We start from the raw sequence: 19,037 nt of genomic DNA on the forward strand, positions 1-19,037 counted from the left end.
CTCTTTCTGTGCATAGTCATGGTTTATTGCTTTAGTCCTTAGAGAGGTTGGAATTAGTCCTGGGATGAGGGATGCAGAGCTGGGCCAGGACACATGGGGAATTAACCCTCTCGCACAGGAAGGGCAGGTACCCAGCTGGCACCGACACAGAGGCTAATTCCGCTGGAGGATGTGGGGGGATGTTTCACAGACCCATGAACTGGGCTTTAAAGGTTGAGAAAGCACCATACGCGAGGGGGAAAGACCTTCTAGGAGGAGGGAACCCCAAGGCAAAGACGCGGCCGCAGCATGAGCCGGCAGAGGGCCTGGAGTGTGGCTTCTCCCAGGCGAGATGGCCCAGATCAAGCCCATGCATGTATGTTCTGACCTTTGGCCTCACAGTGTCAGCGCTGCTGGCGTTTGCCTGTTCCCTGCTTTCGGTTTATAGTAGAAAGTTAGTTCTCCCCTCTTCCCTCCCCGCCCTCCTTTTCGCTTTACCAGATTTGGATCTCTTGCACATGTTTTTAATAGGCGTCCCTTAATCCAAGTGTTGCCTTCTGGGTTTTATTCTGTTTTCTTTCCCTTAAACAAAACACAAAGTCGATGCCAGCTTGGAACGGGGCTCAAAACTGAAGCCAGCCAATGCATGATGCTGGCCTGGGGCCAGTAACGAATTAAGTGCCTATGCCACTTGAGAAGTCTGGCTGACACCACGTCCGTCCGGGCAGGGGCCTGGAATGCTAAAGCCTGGAGGCTTCTGCATCTCAAACAACTCTGCTTGAGGGAGAGAGATTAGCAAAGACTCAGGAGTCTGGTTGGAGAAGGGCTCTTTAAAGGGCAGGCTCTGGGTCCTAGCCCTGGGGAGCTAGCCCCCTCTCTCTCCACTGGGGCTGTGCTACCTTAACCCTTCCAGAGCTGACTTCCATAGGGGCTTCTCAATTCTGTGTCTTCAGTTCCATCTCAAGAAGCAGCCATGTAAAATTGCTTCTGCATTTGTTGGAAAACCACATACTGGCAACTACTACTTGAGAGATGTCTTTTATGATTTACTGTCAGGACAAGCTTTGTTTCCCCTGGAGAACTAAGAACCATTGTCCAACCCACCTACAAAGATCATGTAGCATTTTATGATAGCTTTTCGCCTTGTCTGCTAGGAAGCTCAGAGCCAAGCTGGGTGCGCTTTCAATAGTTATAACTTTAAGGTTATTCTCTTTACAGCCTTCTCTTTCTAACGGTGTCCTGATTTTTTATTTCTCTTGTTCTGATCATGGTATGGATAAGTCCTTTGATGCAAAATAAATGAAGGCTTATATACAGTTTTTAAAAAAGAAAAGTCCCATTTCAGGAAGAACCCAGGCTGTACTTTTTGGTCTTTGAATCCTCTCATAGAAGTGCCTTGAGGTGGCGGCTGAGAGCTGATGGGAGGGAGGGGGATGGCAGGGAAAGGTGGGGCTTTTTGGTTGCTTGTAGAGAAGAGTGGATGCATGGCTGGGGTGCAGCACCAGCTCGTTCATTTCTCTGAACGCAGGTCAGCGCGTCTAGCATCACTCTCTGAGATGGCAGTCTTCTGATGCTGCCTTTGACTTGACTACACAACTCCCCCAAACTGGTCTCCTCCTAATTATGTGTCAGGCTCCTGCATCCAGTGCTTTCCGGGACATGGCAAAACACTGTCCAGGGCATCTCTGCGAGTTCCAGGGATGTTTGGATAAGGGCTCAGCTCTCTGCCTGGGAGGGCCTCTCTCATACTAGGACCCTAAGCCTGTCTCTGTCCTGAGACTCCTTAAACATGGTTCTGGTACCACATTGCCCAACAGGTGGCCTGCTGGCATTTCTTATTTTCATGGATGTGCCATGTCGGTGTTTCTAGGAGTTCAGTGCACTCTCTCTTTTTTGTTCTCTCTCTGCTGCTTGGACTAAACCCAGGGGATGCTGGACAGGGCTTTATAATTTGGGGGTAAGAATCTTTGTTGTTGTAGACTTTGCTGAGTAAACCAGGAACAGCCCAGATCAGCCAAAACTGCCTCTTCAGACTGCCCGGTGCCAGGAGCACAGTGGCCTCGGTCTTCTGCTTCTGATGTCTCCGCGTGTGCTGCAGTCATTGTGCCGGCGTGGGAGCTCAGCCCAGAGTGGTCATTTCCCCAGGGTCACACAGCAGCATCCGCTGACGTCCACTTTGAGTACTTGGATTGCATTTAGATTTCTTGGATTTTTTTTTTTTTTTTAAGTTTCAAAGCCACACAGCTCGCATGCTGGTGACCACATTCTTTAGAATATAGCTTATCTCCTCTGAACGGTGATGCGCCGTGCAGCGCCGGCGCCGCGTGCGGTTGAGAGGCCCAGCCCACCCTTGGGGTCCAGGGCACAGGCCACAGCTGCTCCTGGCCCTGGGGACGTGACCCTCGGTCAGATTCCTGCTCTTGTCGTTGCTTCTTTTACCGTTAAGTAGCTGCGATTCCCTGCCTTTGTCATCTTTCCTTGTTCTACCCGAAAAGAAGATTGCGGCAAAGAGGTACTGCCCCTGTTGAGTTAGAGATGGAAACAGGAACAGGATGTTCTCAGGTTCCTGTGATCAAGGTTGTAATTACTGACACCATTTGTTGAGGGCTTGATGTGTGTCCTGCATTGTCCTACGTACTTTCTGTGAGTTGTCTGTCTGTCCACAGACAGCCCCAGGTGGTAAGGAGGATTCCCCGTATGGGTGGCTGCAGGAGGGCATGTGAAAGCTGATGCTTTCTGTTCGCAGTTACACAGCTCGTCCGTGCCTAGCAGAAGTTGATCTCGGCCCTGCCTCACTTTAAAGCTGGTGTTCCATGTTGTGGGTAAACATCCAGGGCAGTGGTTTTCAACTAGGGACGGTTTTGCCCCCCGCCAGGGGCCATCTGGCAACTCTTGCAGACTTTTTTGGTTGTCAGAACTTGGCGTGGGGGCAGACAGGAAGGGGTACTTCTAGGATTAGTGGGTAGAGTCCCAGGATGCTGCTAAAATGCGAGGGACAGCCCTGACAGCAAAGAATTCTCCAGCCCCAATGTCAGTTGTGGTGAGATTGAGCCACCTGATTTAGGGTGTCCTCACTCCCCAGCTGACAATTTTCTGGGTGTGTCACGTGCGGGGATGGTCCTGGTCCGCGTCTCCTACGTGATAAGGTTCTCTTTACCCTTAGAAGGGACCCTGTGCAGGACATCAGGGCTGCTGTGCTCTGCCTGGGGGCATCCAGGCCTCTCTCTGGGGGGTCGGACAGCTTCTGAGTTTTCTCTCTGGGGCTCACATGTACCTTAAAGGTCTGGGGAAGAGGCCTCTGGTAGGTTTTTGTCCCCAGGGGTCGGCTGGCATGCAGTGACCTGGGAAAGCTGAGAGGGGGGCCAAAGGCAGGGGTAGGGTTTTCAGGGTGGTCCCGAGACTTGGGCTAGCAAGGCATTCCTGTCCCTCTCCCATTCAGAGCTCTGTGCTGAGGGTTGAAGTGAGAGGGGAGATGTCATTCTGGCCCCCTTGGGCAGTCAGGACCTCCACAGAGACACACCCAAGGTAACCACATAGCTCCAGATATATTCAGGGGCCAGAGTGAGGGGTCCAGGCTGAAGGTAAGAGTGGAGGGGTGTAAGGTAAGAGAGACTCCCTGATTTTTCAACAGATGGGTGGGATTCGGATAGGTGGAAAGCCGGGTTTGGCAGGACGAGGCCCGGCTGGGGTAGGATCAGGGTGAGGGAGGTGTGCTGGTGGCCGTTCAGGCAGGTGTGGAGCCCCGAGGTGAGAGGGGGGCATGCGGGTCACAGGTAATCAAAGTGGAAGGCGAGGTGGGATCATGAGAGGGGGGCATCTCTATATTAGGGGTTCCCAACTCTTCTAAGAAAGATCCAACCCCTCACCACATGGCAGTCTTACTTTGGGAATTCCTTGATTGAGACTACAGACTGAGAACTGTGAACAACTCAAAATTTCTTTTAGGTGATTTTGTGTCTGAGCCACCCCAGTGGCATCTAAAAACACTTGGAACATCGTTTCTGTAGTAAGAGCTGTTAACACAGGTTCATGTGCAAACCATGCGGGCCATACATACGGGTTCGCAGACCCTAAACAGTTTGGAACCCAGTGGGTTGGTGCAGCATTTTCATCTTACAGGATTGGAAACTGCGACTTAGCCAGCCAAGGGATTTGCCCAAGGCCATATACGGCCAAAAGCCTAGAGCCCTTTTGGGGGCAGAGATGAGTAGGGTTGCTTTGGTGCTGGGAGGTGGCCTGCATAGGTGGCATGGCCCACCTACAGTGAGAGTGTGCCGCACCTGCCTGGCACACTGGCGTTTGGCAGGTCTGGCTTGGCCCCCCTTGCACACTACTGCAACCCAAGATAAGGCCAAGGTGGGTGGGGCAGTGCCTTTGTGAATCAAAACAAATTCATATCAGTGGCTCCTTGAAACACACAAAGTGGCAAGATGGATGGAATGCTCCTCCAGTCACTTATGCATCTTTTCGCATTGGATCCTGTAAGTTTTGCACAATAAAAAGGCTTGGGGGTAGAGATATTAATCACTGCAGAGAGGTGGGGAATCTGCGTCTTCTGAAGCATCCAAGGGCTTCTCCAGGCAGTGGGGGCCAGGCTGACCCCCTGACCCAGAACCTCACCTACCTTTGCAGACCTGCAGCCAGTTACCTATTGCGAGCCTGCTTTCTGGTGCTCCATCTCCTACTACGAGTTGAACCAGCGTGTGGGGGAGACATTCCATGCCTCACAGCCATCCATGACGGTGGACGGCTTCACCGACCCCTCCAACTCGGAGCGCTTCTGCCTCGGGCTGCTCTCCAATGTCAACAGGAATGCTGCCGTGGAGCTCACCCGGAGGCACATCGGTAACCAAAAGACAAATCCCCGTCTGGACCCTCCCACTCTGTCCCCATGTCCAGCCCCATGCAGCCTCCCCAGTGAGCCTCCAGCTCTGGCTGTGCTGTACTGTCTGGGGGCTGGGGGCCAGGCTCGCTCCCTTGTCCTTGCTCTCGGGTTCCTTGCTGCTCTGTTGAAGGCCAGAGTTAAAGTTACTTGATCATTCTCACTCGAAGAGATAGTCTCTGCAAAATTGGAAACCACAGAGGAAAAGACTTCATTAGGGGGCAACAAAGGGAACCCCATGAGAAGACAATATATGCAGTTCTCTTAAAAATATCTTTAAGTACATGGATTAATAGATAATCGTTCATGCGTGTCTGTTGATTTGGACAAGAGTGGCTGGATACCAGTGTTGGCTTCTGCCTGCTAATGTGCAGAACTTAAGTAGAAAAATCACTCCCGGAAGATGAAACTGTTACAGAGCACTTGGTTTGCTCACAAAATCATCATGTTAAGGATGTTCATACTTTTATGATATGGAATTGTAGAATGTGGGAACTTAAAAAGGCTGAAGCGATAAGGAGGTAGGGTGGTCTCGACCATCAGCCTGGTGCTTGGACACCCCTGCACTCCCCCACCCCGGATGGAGCTGGGGGCAAGGGCAGGAGCTGGGCAGGGCAGCAAGAGGGGGTCCGCCCCACTTGAGCCCGAGCCCCTCTGCTCTCGATTGTTTTATGTTAGGCTTTCCATAGATTTTATTTGAAGAGAGGATTTTATAGTTTTAAAAAAAGTAAGTTTGGAAACCTCTTGTCCAGGTCAGTGCCCTCATTTTCCAGGAAATAATCAGATGCTGATGGGCCTGTACAGTTTAGCTCAGTTGCCCTGCCCTCTGCCCTCTTCCCCGGGAGGAGGAAGGGGCTGTTCCCCACGCAGGAGAAGGACACTTCCCATGGCTGAGCAGAGAGCTCATTGTGAGAGCATTTACGTAACTTTTGATTACAAAGTTAATTTAAAAATAAATTCATCCCTAACAGACAAATTAAGAGATGAATTAAAAATAAATGGTATACACTTACGGAATTTTTAGAAAGATGCATTGAGGGGAGAAAGGCACAGGGGATGGCATGAAACCATCCCTGTCGTGAAGGGCTGCTGGGGCCTGCTGCCCCGGGAGGAGCCCTGCGGTTTACTGAAAGAATCTCTGAATCTTGGAGACAGAAGGAACCAAGTAGTAATAGGAGTAATGGCAGCTAAGCTCATCAGGTCCTCACTTTGTGTCTCACAGCCACCCTAAGAGGGAGGTACTCTTCTCTCCATCCACAGAAGGGAAGCTGCAGCGCAGAGATTGAATAACTTGCCTGAGGCCCGAGGCTAGTCCATAGCAGAGGGTCTCTTCCCTTCTCATCTGCCGTCTCCAGCTGTGGGAACCCAGCCTTGTCCGTCATTTTCCTTCTGGGGTATAAGTTATGAGTTCTGGGTCCTGTTTGCCTGGTGAAGCTGGCAGACTGCCAGTCCCGAGGCCCAGCCACTGAGGCTCTGCCTCCCTCTGCTAGCCTCGGCTGGGCCCAGGGCCAGTGGGTGAGGGTGGGGGTGCCCTGGCCCAGCCTAACCCAACTCTCTCCAGGGAGAGGCGTGCGGCTCTACTACATCGGAGGCGAGGTCTTTGCAGAGTGCCTCAGTGACAGTGCCATTTTTGTCCAGTCTCCCAACTGTAACCAGCGCTATGGTTGGCACCCTGCCACCGTCTGCAAGATCCCGCCAGGTAACAACCTCCACCCTCCCCACCGCGCACGCCTGGGACGCTGGAGAGGTTTCACCTTGCTTACCTTTTTCTCCCCCTCAGTATTTGCGTTGTCAGCTTGGAGCTGACTTTGCTCTCCCTGTGCCTTACTCTCTTTCTGTGCCTTCCCTGAACCACCAGGGAGCAGCTGCAGCGTCTAGCAGACCTGCCTTGTACTCCGGGGTAACAACTTGCCCTGTGCGAATGAGGCAGCATGCCTCCTTCCTCCCACCCTTCATTCCACAAGGATTCCCAGCCCATGGCAGCGCCAGGCCAGGTGCTGTGGGGAGAGGGAGAGGTGGATGAGGCGCTGATCCTTCCTGCACACAGCTGTGGTGTGTATAAGACAAAGAAACAAAGTTGAACACAAGGGAGAGTGCCAGGCAACAAGTGAATTGAGCAGCAGAGGGAAAACGCGCTGGGGTTCAGGAGAGAGCACATTAAACTGTAGGGACGGATCAGGGATGGCTTGGTGAAGGCATTTGGGCCTTGAAAGCTGGGTAGGTGTCAGGCACAGGGTGATGGGGGTGGGGTGGGGTGGATGGTGAAGACCTTCCAGGTCGAGGGAACAGCATGGGCAGAGGCCCAGAGGTGTTATGTGGGCAACAGTGAGCAGCTCACTCAGGCAGGAAGAGGGGATGTGTAAAAGAGAATAAAGGGAAATGTTCAAAAAGCATGACGGGAGCAGGCCATGGCAGAGCTGATGAAGCCGACGGGTCCGCCAGGGTGTGCTGGCCCTCCCAGAGGGTGGTTTGGACAGAGCCGGCAGTAAGACTAAGCAGGAGGCTGATCCCGTCTAAGGTCTCTTTCTTTAGAAAACCCAAGCAAAAGGCCCAGCCAAAGTCTGCCTCTCCCCCAGCACAAAGACACTGAGGATGCAGCCTGCAGAACACGGTCTGTGATGGCTGGGACAGCAGGTGGCCAGAGGCCAGGCTGTCATCTTCAGCACGCATGTGTTGTAACTTTCCTGTTCGTTGAGTAGCAGATGGTAGAGGCTTGGTGGGCCATGGGCAGGGTAAACTCAAGAATGCAGCAAGTTGGAAATAACGGTGCTCCAAGTCCCCTGGGCACTGGCTGTGTGGCTGCATTTACACACTGCATTTTATATCTTTATAGCTACATTCATATCTTTTATATTAGATCTCATCTAGTCCTCTCTAGGTATTCTGGTTCTGTAAGGGAGGAAACAGCTTCAGAGAGGTTAAGTCACATGTCCAAGGACACACAGTAAGTGGCTGAGCCAGGATGGAGCCTGGGACTCACTTCCGGCTCTAGTATTCTTTTACCTCTTGGCTCTACTGGGTGTGGGAGCATGGTTTCGGCCCTGCTCGACCATACTGCCCCTGGGAGAAAGTGAGAAGTGATCTGGGCGTTCTGGGCATCCTGCCCACACCCAACCCAAACCCCAACCCCAACCCCACTCCCACCCACCTCTCTTGGTGAGGGCTGCGTTGGTTCAGGTGTGGTTTGTGAACTCACAGAATGTCAGAGGTGGGAGGTCCTCTGAGGCCAGCCCCTTGTTTTACAGAGACACAGGCGCAGGAAGAGAAAGCGACCAGCCCAGAGTCACACAGAGTAAGACCAGGACCCCAGGGGTGGCCCATTAATAGGCATCACCTCAGCTGACCTTGTAGGCATTTCTGGCATGTGCCTTTGTCATTCTTTTTTTCTGGTTGAAACATTCCTGGCACTCAGAGAAAACACAAGAGGTTTTCTTTTAAACTTTGTGCTTGTCTTTGGTTTTACTGTCTAGAGAAACAGACATACACCTTCACTATGCTGTGTCTCCCAGAGCCGGCCTCGTGCCCAGAGGTCAAAATGTAGTCCAGAATGTTTGCTTCCTCTTGGACTCACAGGAAGAGTAGCCTTTTAGCCGCCACTCCCTCTATCCATGGCAAGGGGATTGGCCATCCTTGCCCAGTCTCCTTGTCTCTCTGGTCCCTGGAGACCTGCTTTGGCTCCTCTGACCCGAGGCAAAGCCCCCCTCCTCAAACCATCTCTCATTCTCACAGCCTGCCTTCTGCCTTCCTCCTCGGCGGTGTCACAGCTCTACGAATGGGTGCCACAGGCCTCATCCTCCACTAACCTGCATCTCCCCAGTGAGGTGGTGAAGGAGTCAAGGGACCGAATTGGCCCGTCCTGAGCATAGGGCCTTGAACAGTCACATGCCATGGCAGCCCTGTGCAGGAGGCTGTTCTGGGTAACCCAGGGATGATGTCAGTAAGAACAGACGCGTCAGCCCCACCGTCCCCACACGTTCTGTTTGCTTTGTCGGCAGGATGCAACCTGAAGATCTTCAACAACCAGGAGTTTGCTGCCCTCCTGGCTCAGTCTGTCAACCAGGGCTTCGAGGCTGTCTACCAGCTGACGCGGATGTGTACCATCCGCATGAGTTTCGTCAAAGGCTGGGGAGCGGAATACAGGTCAGGTCTGCATGCTGCGTGCACTAGGGCGTCCTCTCCGGTGACACCGAGCAGAGTGGGGCTCCTCGGAGCTGGGCGCAGCCAGCCCTCATGGTGCACAGCAGACAGGCTAGGGGTCAGAGAGGTCGTGGCAGGCAGGAAAAGCAGAACAGTGTTCACCTAGCACTTAAAGCTTTAAACACACATTCCATTTTATCCTCAGCCCAGCCCTGGGAGGGGATGTTGGTATCATCCCCATTGTACAGATGAAGGAACTTGTTTTAGTTTGCTAAGGCTGCCAGAATGCAGTACACCTGAGATGGACTGGCTTTTATAAAGGCGATTTATTTAGTTACAAATCACTAATTTGTGAAGGTACATGGCAACTTCTGCTGGGCTTCTCCCAGCTTTTGGGTTCAAACAGCTTTCCCCTGGAGCAGTTCCCTTATCTCTGAGTCGGCTCTGAGCTGTGTTGTGTTGGGCTGTGCTGGGCTGGGCTCCTTTTCTCTCTTCTGACCTCTCCTTGAGCAGGGCACTCCCCTTGACTGACCACAGATGCAATTAGCCATAGACAAAATTCACATGCTGATGATTTAAGTCCACAGCAGCAGAACAGTCGGGCACCATCACCTGGCCAGGTTGACACCTGAACCTAATTACTACAAAACTAAAGTCCAGAGAGGGAAAATGACTTGTCTCAAATCACATCATCAGTGGAGAAGCTGAGCCTGGTAATGTGCCCTTTTGGCTTCTTCCTCATTATTCGTTTTGAGCAGACGGTTTTGGAGTGAACCTCTCCAGGAACTGAAATCTTCAGCTCATTGTTTCTTCCCTTCTCAGACTCAGGGACTGTGATGATCCTACGCATCGAGTATATGAAAACTGGGAAGCAGGGGAAGGGAGGAGATTTGGGCAGTCCTAAAGGCACAAGGGAAATACGTTTACTTGCTCAGAAAAAAAATGTTTTGTTTTTTTTCCAGACTTACAGGGCCTAATTTTAATACAATACTGCTAACAGTCAGGGGTGCACCTGGTTGAGGCTCGTACAGTTCTGGTTTTGGTTTGAAGGATCCAGTCCTTTTCTTTGCACACAGACAGGAGGTTCCCAAGAGGCAGAGCTGTGCCCCCTCCTTCTGGGCCCACAATTCCCTGCCTGCCCAGCTCCCATCTCCCGTGGCAAACGTAGGGGTGCCCACACACCAGCTGGAGCCAGCACCTTCAAGTTCCTCTCCCCTTCTCTTCATTTTTCCAGATGTTTGGAATCCATTTTGTTTTGCAGTCATTCTGCACCCAGGCCAAACCCATTTCAATATTGGCTCTGGGCCACCATTTATAATGAAATCCAGATGAGCATGAGCGTGACTTATGGAAAGTCAGATCCTCATTAGAGGATTTCGGTCCGTAAAATCCCCCTCCCATTTACCGTATTTTAGCTGTTCTTCCTCTACGTTTGTCCTGTGCTGCCAGGGAACATAGTACCTTGGTCTCTGGGGTCTTTTTGAAATCTAGGATGAGTGACCAATTGAGTAAACAAAGTGGTCAAACCTCATGAGAACTTCCAACCCAGTTATAATGGCCTGAAGAGATTAGCTCCGGCCCAAAGGTACAGCCAGTGAAATGTTTTAGTAGCCAGTTTTTAGCCGCGGCTTAGATCACTTCCGGAACAAGAGTGAAAGGTTAGAAAATTAGTATTTTTTTTTTTCATGGGGTGGGAAGTATTGAAAGATGGACATAAATAGAAAAGAGAAAAGGTGAGGTCCGTTTATCCCTCTTACATCTGGACTGCACGGGACCAGTCTCTGTCCTGTACGCACTCCATTAGCAGGGAAGCAGCCCAGGGCCAGGTGAGTAGATCCATTCCTCAACACCCCCCACTCAGACAAAGTGTAGGTTAAGCAAGGAGGGCAGTGCTCTCAAGGCAGTGGCACTGGACGTGGTGCAGCAACATGGCCTTCCAGCTCTGCGTCCTGGGAGGCAGCTCCTTGAGGGTGGAAGACATTTCCCAGGGGCACTGTATCACCATGCAGGAAATGCTGCCAGCACACCCAGTCCTGTGCAGGCCACTGCATCATTGTCACCTGGCAGAGCTGCACTGTGGCCTCATTGGCGGGTACAGCCCCTTCCCAGAAGTCTTGCCCTCCTCCTGCTTCCTGGGCCAAGAAGAGTAAGGTTTCAGCCCTTCTCTCTGAGGTGGCCGAAAGCAGATGCCTCTCACCTCCAGCTGGCACCAGTGATTCCGGCCTCAGCAGATAGCCTTTGCTCAGTGGAAGTCTCTGGGAGTTTGCCTGTGGGCTGCGTCATCAACCAGCCTGAGTTTAGACAAAGTGCTTTGGGAAAAGAAACGTGTGGCGCGCCTTGGTTTTTTCCAGTAATTGTTCCATGGCTCGTTCTGCTAGTAAGATTTTCCAAAATAAGGCCATAGATGGGAATTATATCAGTACATTGGGAACCAATGGCATGTGGACTTTGCTTTGTAAAACACCCTCCTCGGTCAGACCCACGTCATCGCGGCCTGCTGGGGCTCAGTCCATGTCTGGAGATGAGGGGGCTGCAGGTGCCCATTTGTCTAGATGGAGCCAGGGAGGCTGTTACTCATGCTGGAGGTTTTGGGTACCTTCGAATCTGCCTTCCATGTTTAATTAATTCTATGTCATACTTTTCTTTCACTCAGTCTTGGGCTGGGAGAATTGGCCTGTTAGTTTTAGCAAGGGCAGGGTCCAGCCAGATGGGATATTACATCTAGGTTTAGAAGCAGCAAAAGGTGCTCTGCCTAGTATGCATGTTCCTCTGGACATTTTAAAGCTGCCCCAGCCTGACCCCTTCTGCTGTTTCTTGTAGGAGACAGACGGTGACCAGTACCCCCTGCTGGATCGAGCTGCACCTGAATGGTCCTTTGCAGTGGCTCGACAAAGTCCTCACCCAGATGGGCTCCCCAAGCATCCGCTGCTCCAGCGTGTCTTAGAGACATCAAGTGTGAAGGGGTAGGAGAGGGAGGGTGGGCTGGGGGAAAATGGCCGTAAAGGAGGTGGATAAAATTGGAACTCTGCTCAGTCCGCTATTGTCAAGGAATTAAACGTTCCCCCACCCAAAGTGGCACCAACCTGTTTTCTAAAACACAAAGGCAAACCCAGAGATGGATTTTATGGACAGCTGTCTGCTGAACAGATTTGCCCTTTGGACCCTGGTTTGAACAGCAAGAAATGATTTCTGCTCTGGTGGCTTGAGTGACCAGGTAATACTTCAGTTCCTGCCCTCTCCCCCCTGTCCCCTTCTGTGTAATGACAGCAATCTGGGTTGTCACTGTCCATTAGGAAGTGCTCCGCTGGCTAGGACTGGAACGTGGAATCTACCTTAGAAGGGTATCCTTGGGGGGAGAGAGCCTGCCATGGACACAAGCAAACCTTGTGACCCAGCTCTCCAGCCCTTTTAACAAAGGCCACTTGGAGGGGGCATTCCTGAGCCCACCACCCTGGCAGACTGTGTGCCTTATGAGCTGGACTGACGGAGGGGTAGGGGCAGCCTGTTTCCTGCCCCTCATAACCTCATTGGCATTAGTATTTCAGCAGAACATGCACAAGGGGACAGGGGAAAAGTTGGTGACAGCCTCCTCTTCTTTAACAACTCTTAAATTTGTCCTTTCTCACTTTGAAAAGTTGGAAGGATCGGTTGATGCTTGGTGTGTATGCAATGTATAGTTTATATTATCACATTAATCTCAAAGAGATTTGAATCACATGAAGTATTTACATAAAGCAAGGGGCGGTGGTCATGTGACGGTGTTCGGGCTAAGGCAGCACCGTGTCCAGTGGACCTCCGGCCCTCTGTAAGTGCTCACTCAGATGCCGATGCATATGGCTATATTGTTTTATGTAGTCAGCTGCATTAATTAAATGGACTTTATCATATGCTTTTTACAATGTTTGTTTTATATATAAAAAAAAATATATATATATGTATGTATACATACCGGGCTGGCGCAGTGAATGGGAAAGCAGAGTGGGGCCTGGCCCACACTTGGCGCCCTTCTCTCTCCTGAGGTGAAGCTTTTGTAAATTGTTTGAGGAGACACCTGCCAAGTTTGGGAACTGAGATTAACAGAAGCAAATTCAACAGAAGGGAAAATGTCAGGCCAACATGAGCAAATGAAAAGGGCTATTAAGAATTTATTTTACACCTTTGAAAACTGCAAGCTTGGTGCAAAGAGGTCTGGCGTCCCTCCCCTGGGAGCTAAAGTTATCTCGCTCCCAGCGGAGATGATCAGTGGTAACAACCGCAGTTATACTGTACAGTAAGTACTGCTCCCAGTGGCAATTAGTGAGAAAACTATTATAAATTATTTCAACTGGAAAAAGAAAAAAGACACCCCCCCCCCCCCCTTTTAAACTCATGTTTTGCAGACTACAGCAGACAGAATCACCACCTGCAATCTGGTACTTTACATTTTGCTGCTGATTTTGTCTGAAATGACTTATCCTGTTTTTTGCATGGACTTATACCAGGAGAAAGAAAGGAGTTTCCTATGGAAATCCTGTCTTATTCCAGGTGAAGGGGAAAAAGTGTTTATTTCTAGCAGGTATAAACTTCAAATGTGATGAAACTTCTGATGCCACATGAAGATGCTGGGGCTTCCTGGGGCTTTGCCTGCAGGATCCCGTGCAGCTGAAGCTCCAGCCTTGAGCTTTCCAGGGAGAAAAGCTGCTCCTTTAGCCTCCTGAGCACAAGGAAGAGACTGGAGAAGCACCTCACTGGACTTGTCTGAGTCTCCTTGCAGGTGTGTTCACGCAGAACCTCTCACTCCACCCAAGTGCAGGCCTGAAGTCTGTGTCTGGTGTGAGATGACCTGTGGGCGGCTTGAAAATCCAGGAAGCCCCTGAACCTCCATACCTCAGTCATGGTCTGCTGAGGAACGAATATTCCATTGTGGCTTCTGCTGGAGCAACTGTGGTACATCTCCTAAAAGCCACAGACAACGGTTTCTGAGGGTCTGCAAAGCTCTCCTTGTTGTACTATCCCATGGGGGTCTCCTGTGGCACACAGCTGTTCTCCAGGTACTTGGGAAATGTCTTCAGGTACAGACTAATTTTGGTGATCCAGGGGGTCACGTTTGCTGCATTTGAATGGTGTCCTAGAACCCTCAACGTTCAGATTTGAAGGCTACTTCTAGGAGGATGAAGTTTTAGTCTTTTTTCCAAAGGCTACTTGACCCATTTTCTTTATAGAATAGACTGTGCAGGAGGATGGGTGAGGAAATTGTAGGTAACCCTACCTTTGGCATCACTGAAAATAAATACAGTTTCCCTTAGAGGTTAGGAAATGGTGCCGTTTGCATCAGAGCACTATGTAGGTGCTCTGGGGAATGTGTATTAGTGTCCTTTCTCCAAGCCACTAAACCAGATTTCTAGTCTTAAAATCTTGCTATATGAATGGTATTCATGCACTTAAAAAAAATCTTTTTAGAGGACAGTTGAAAGAAGCAAGAGGAAATGAGAGCCATTCTAGAGCTGTGACTCTGGCAGTTAGACTGCAGTTTTAAGTGGAATTTGTCCTGGTACCATGATAGGTATGTTGTCCCCTGCCCCAGCCTCCCCATGTGGGACCATCTGGCTTGTGCTAACACTGACCCGAGTAGCTAGCACTGGGGTATCTATCCTCCCTGAGGGGCAGACTTTTATTCTTTTTCCTCGCCTGCTCCTCCTCCTTCCCAACTTTTAGTAATTTAGATCCTTCCAGTGCAAATGTAGGTAGCTACCCCAGCCGGTTTAGATTACAGGCCTGTGCTAGATCATCTCAGTTGGCCACCTTCCTGGCAGGCTGTATAAGAAATGGCATTTTAAGACAACCCTAGAGTCAGGAGCAGGGACTTTGACTCTTACACACGAGGGCAAGGCTGCTGGCAGACTTTTCCACTGTCTGTACATTCTGTTTTTTTTTTTTTTTGACTGGTGATTTTTTTTTAGAAAATCTTTAATGTATTGAAATGAGCTGCAGCACATACGTTTATTTTGTTTGTCTCCATCTTCTGTTGGCTTAAGAGTTTGGACATACTCCAGGGCTAAATGCTTTTAATCAAACCACAGAAAAAGGTTTTCTTTAAGTAGTTATACATGTCATACATGTGTGCACAGTCTGGGAGAAGGCAAATATCTGATTTCAGGCTTAGCCCCAAGCTGCCATTTCCAGGGCGTTCTCTGCAGGACTAATGCACATGCTCATTTTTCAAAGGAGAGGTGGTGAAAGGAGGGCACAGACTGCTCAAGGCACTATTTACGGGAGGGTTATCCATAGCAAGAGAGGGCACAAGTTAACTGGACTCTATTTCTTACTGTGTAACTGTTAAGTGGCAGAGTTGGGAGTTTTCCAAGAATATAGATGAGTCCTCATTTTAGTAGAGGGAAACCTAAATTAACACAAATAAATGGTACCATTTTTCTTTGTATGGCATAAATGTCCCCTTGTAGGACCTTTTGAAAGTAACAGACTTCACAATGTTCCTCACTCTTTAAGGGAAGAGTGGGTAAAACAGAACAATTTAAATAAGAGATTACAGCTGCAAAAATGAAGATAGTATATCTCTGAGGAGAGGGTGTAAAGCAGTAGCAAACTGATGTACAGACAACTTAAAAAAAAACATCTATCACATAAACTCACCTATTGTGTAAACTGGATTGTGAAATTCTCAATGATTCTGTAACTGATTTTCCTTTGTTATGCTGAGGTAATGTATACTCTAGCATCCTGGTGTTTTTATATTTATATAATAGTTTCTTAAACAATGCAGACAGATAACTATTTAATTTTTTGAAGAAAGCTGGAAAGGTCTCTCCCCCCAAGGACAGTGGCTGAGAAGAGTCGGGGGCACAGCCAATGCTGAATGTTGCTTGAGGGTATAGTGACTTTTTTGGCTCAGCATCCAGAAACACCATGCCAGGCTGGCGAAAAAAGCAGCACCATGTAAAAAACAGCAGTTCTTCAACAGGGGACCTCTGAACCAAGCCCCCCACCTCACCCCACCCCCTTCTAGGGGTGAAAATTTACACACGGATGGAGCCACCTTTGTCCAGGAAGCTGTTCCTCACCCTCACTGCTGCTACTGCAACCGGGCTGTTGGTGACTCTTGTTTTGGCGCTTAGGGGAAGCAGGCTGTGGAGGATGTTGAGTATACCTTCACTTCTCAGCCAGTGTGACCTTTTAATACCTTTGTAAAAAGCATGTATGTATTTAGAATGTTTTAGATTTTTCTAACTTTTGTACTTGCAGAGCACCTGTTTAACATTGTACCCCTACTGTTAAAGATCTGTGTTCTCTCTTCCCTTCTCTCCCCTTGTAAGTGCCCTTCTAATAAACTTCTCATGTAAAAGCTCCTGTGCCAGGAGCTCAGTTTGATTCTTGCTGCCATCTCTGGCTGGAGAAAAAAATTTTAAAAGGGAGCCCACCATGGGTCCCAGGGGCTTCAGGGGAAAATGTCTACAAGCCCAAATGTACTTTAGGCCAGGCCACATTCGGTCATGGTCTTCACGTAGTATCCCACCCCCTCATTCACTCACGAAGGGCAATATGCAATACCAGGTAATCCTTCAATAATAGCAGAAGCAAAGGTCAAAAGTTTCATAGTTGGTACATTTCCCCTGCTCACCACATTGAAGCACTGTACAAGTTCCATAGATGCTATCTTAGCAATACCATTTTGCATTATTTCCCCCTGTACCGGAGGCCTTTGGCAAATGACTGACTACCACCACCACCCCCTCACTTCAAGCCCTGCTACTTTTTGCTTCTGGCTTGTCCTCCCCAAGCTCAGTCTCTTCCATGCTGTTGCTGTGTCCTAAACGGTACCAGGTTAATTTTCCCACAGGCATGGAAATAGATTTTCAGATTTGTAAGTACTAGGTTTCCATACCTTACAGCTCAGAAAACCTCCTCTATTATTAGTTCCTGAGAAAGTTAATTTTGAAATAAAAAAACTATCAAGGAGAAAGGGACTTCAGAATTGCTTCACTGGCTGAATCTTACACTGACCCAACAATGTGGAAGAGTTTGAATAAAGAGAATTTGGAGGATTAAATGGAGGCCACAAGAATCCTTTAACACGGGCCACTTCTACAGTATTCCTTCTGAGGACCTCACCTGAGTCCAAATACCTCCCCTCCAGGAGAGGGCAGAGTTCACAATAAGGCCTTCAGATTTGGCCTCCAAGAACTGTTCCTTATTTTATTTGGTTATTCTACCCTCTTACCTCTAAATGACTCTCAAATCAGTACCTCCAACCCTACCTATTCCTTGTACTTTACACCTTTAAATTCCAACTGCCTGTTAGACATGCTCCAAAATGTAACACCCTCCAAAATGAATCATGTCCCCCACCTGACTCCTGTACCAGTTTCCTTTATTGACTCAATTTTTATGACTAGCCCCACCATTCTCCAAGCCTGAGCTGTTAGATGCATTTCTTTTCCTTGCTCTCTTTTACTAGAATTGCTCTTGCCATTCTAGTAACAGTGCAAAAGCCCTCATAGTTGCAGCTGCCCCTCTTGATCAACACCCATTCCCACTCCCGCCTTTTGGAAAGGCCCTGCTCCTTTAGATAGGACCCAGTTCTCCTTGGCCTCCTTGTATTTTTCTTGGATCAGTTCCTCCTCTTCTGCCTACTTCTTCAGTGTTGGTGTTTTCAGACCCCTGTATGTACACTTGACATTCTTCCGAGTGATCTCATCTGCCCTCATGATTTCAAACCATATATATGCTAATGATAACCCAAATGGGTATTTACAGCTGAGACCTCATGCCTAAACTTCAGACGCATGCCACAGCCTGCTGGATACTTGTTCATGGAAGTACCACAAGTACCTCAAACTCAATTTAAAAATCAAAATTCATCATTTCCCTTATTAAATAAACCATCTCCCTTTCCTCTGCCCTTTAACTCTGTATTTTGAAATTACTTATTTACACAGCCTACATCCAGGGAATTCATATTCCTACTCGATTTCCTCGTTCCCCACAGCCAGTCTCTCTACTCCAGATCCACTTTTACTGCCCTAGTTCAGCATGCATCAGAATCATCTTCCTAACCAGTCTCCTACTAATGCTCAACCTTCTTTCCTTTAAATGCATCACCCACTCTGCCCCCAAAGACCTAACAGACAGTACATAGCACAGATTCAAAGGTCTTTCACATAGAACATTTGATCATTATAATTTGGCCCCCATTCAGCATTCATGGCTCCCTGCCTTATACTTTGCAACCTAGGACCTTGTAGTTCCTTATGAACCATACTTGCCCATGACTGCTCATGGTTCTTTCTGCTTGGAATGTCAACCTTTTCTCCAATCTACAACACTCCCCTCAGCCCACCCTCAAAGGGTTTCTGATACATGACACCAATTCACCTGGCCAACTTTTACTAATGCTTTGAAACTTTGTTCACACATTTCCTGCCTTTTGTGTAAATATCAATAGCCACAGTCTCTTCAACTGTTAACTGTACCTGTCTCCTTCTCTAGGCTGTGAGTACCTTAAGAGCCAGGTTTACGCGTATTCTTGTATCACTGGCTTCTTTTATCTGTCACATATTTTTGCTGAATAAATGAGTCAATTAGTAGCCATATCTAGTAGATTCTACGTAGGTATCTTTTGCATCCATTTCCACTGTGCTATCTTATAGTAAATCTTTATATATGATTGAACAAATGCTGATTACTGCTTATCACAGCAATTCCAGTAGTCTCCTAATTTCTCTTTTTCTAGACCAGGGATAGCAAATTTGTGACAAAATTACCACCATTTTCTACTTCTCTGTCCACAGCAAAGCCACTAATCACAGTGATAGATCCATTCTCAGCCTCAATCCTTAACAGCTCCCCAGATATTTACAATTAGTGTTGGCTAATATTGCTGCCAGGTTTTCCTGGAATGCAATTATGGTTAGATGCCTTTTCTGCTCAAAAACCTTTAGCTCCTCAATTACCTACAGAGTCGGTACAGACTCCACAAGGTAGTATTTCAGGGTTCCCTATACCACCACTCCGTTCTCATCCACCACCATTTCTCTAATTGAAC

General features: G+C 48.9%; 1 protein-coding gene across 2 annotated transcripts in view; it reads left to right on the top strand.

Moving 5' to 3' along the window:
• SMAD3 (SMAD family member 3) overlaps positions 1-16,363 on the top strand; it is a 120,825-nt gene extending 104,462 nt beyond the window's left edge. For both annotated transcript variants that reach the window (XM_077128287.1, XM_077128288.1), the window contains exons 6-9: positions 4,612-4,824; positions 6,423-6,560; positions 8,857-9,001; positions 11,819-16,363. In XM_077128287.1, coding sequence (XP_076984402.1) covers positions 4,612-4,824; positions 6,423-6,560; positions 8,857-9,001; positions 11,819-11,942 — 620 coding nt within the window. In that variant the 3' untranslated portion in view covers positions 11,943-16,363. The remainder of the gene's footprint in view (positions 1-4,611; positions 4,825-6,422; positions 6,561-8,856; positions 9,002-11,818) is intronic.
• The last annotated feature ends 2,674 nt before the right edge of the window (positions 16,364-19,037 follow it).

This window comes from Tamandua tetradactyla, chromosome 14 (genome assembly GCF_023851605.1).
Source record: "Tamandua tetradactyla isolate mTamTet1 chromosome 14, mTamTet1.pri, whole genome shotgun sequence".
Classification (NCBI taxonomy): Eukaryota; Metazoa; Chordata; class Mammalia; order Pilosa; family Myrmecophagidae; genus Tamandua; species Tamandua tetradactyla.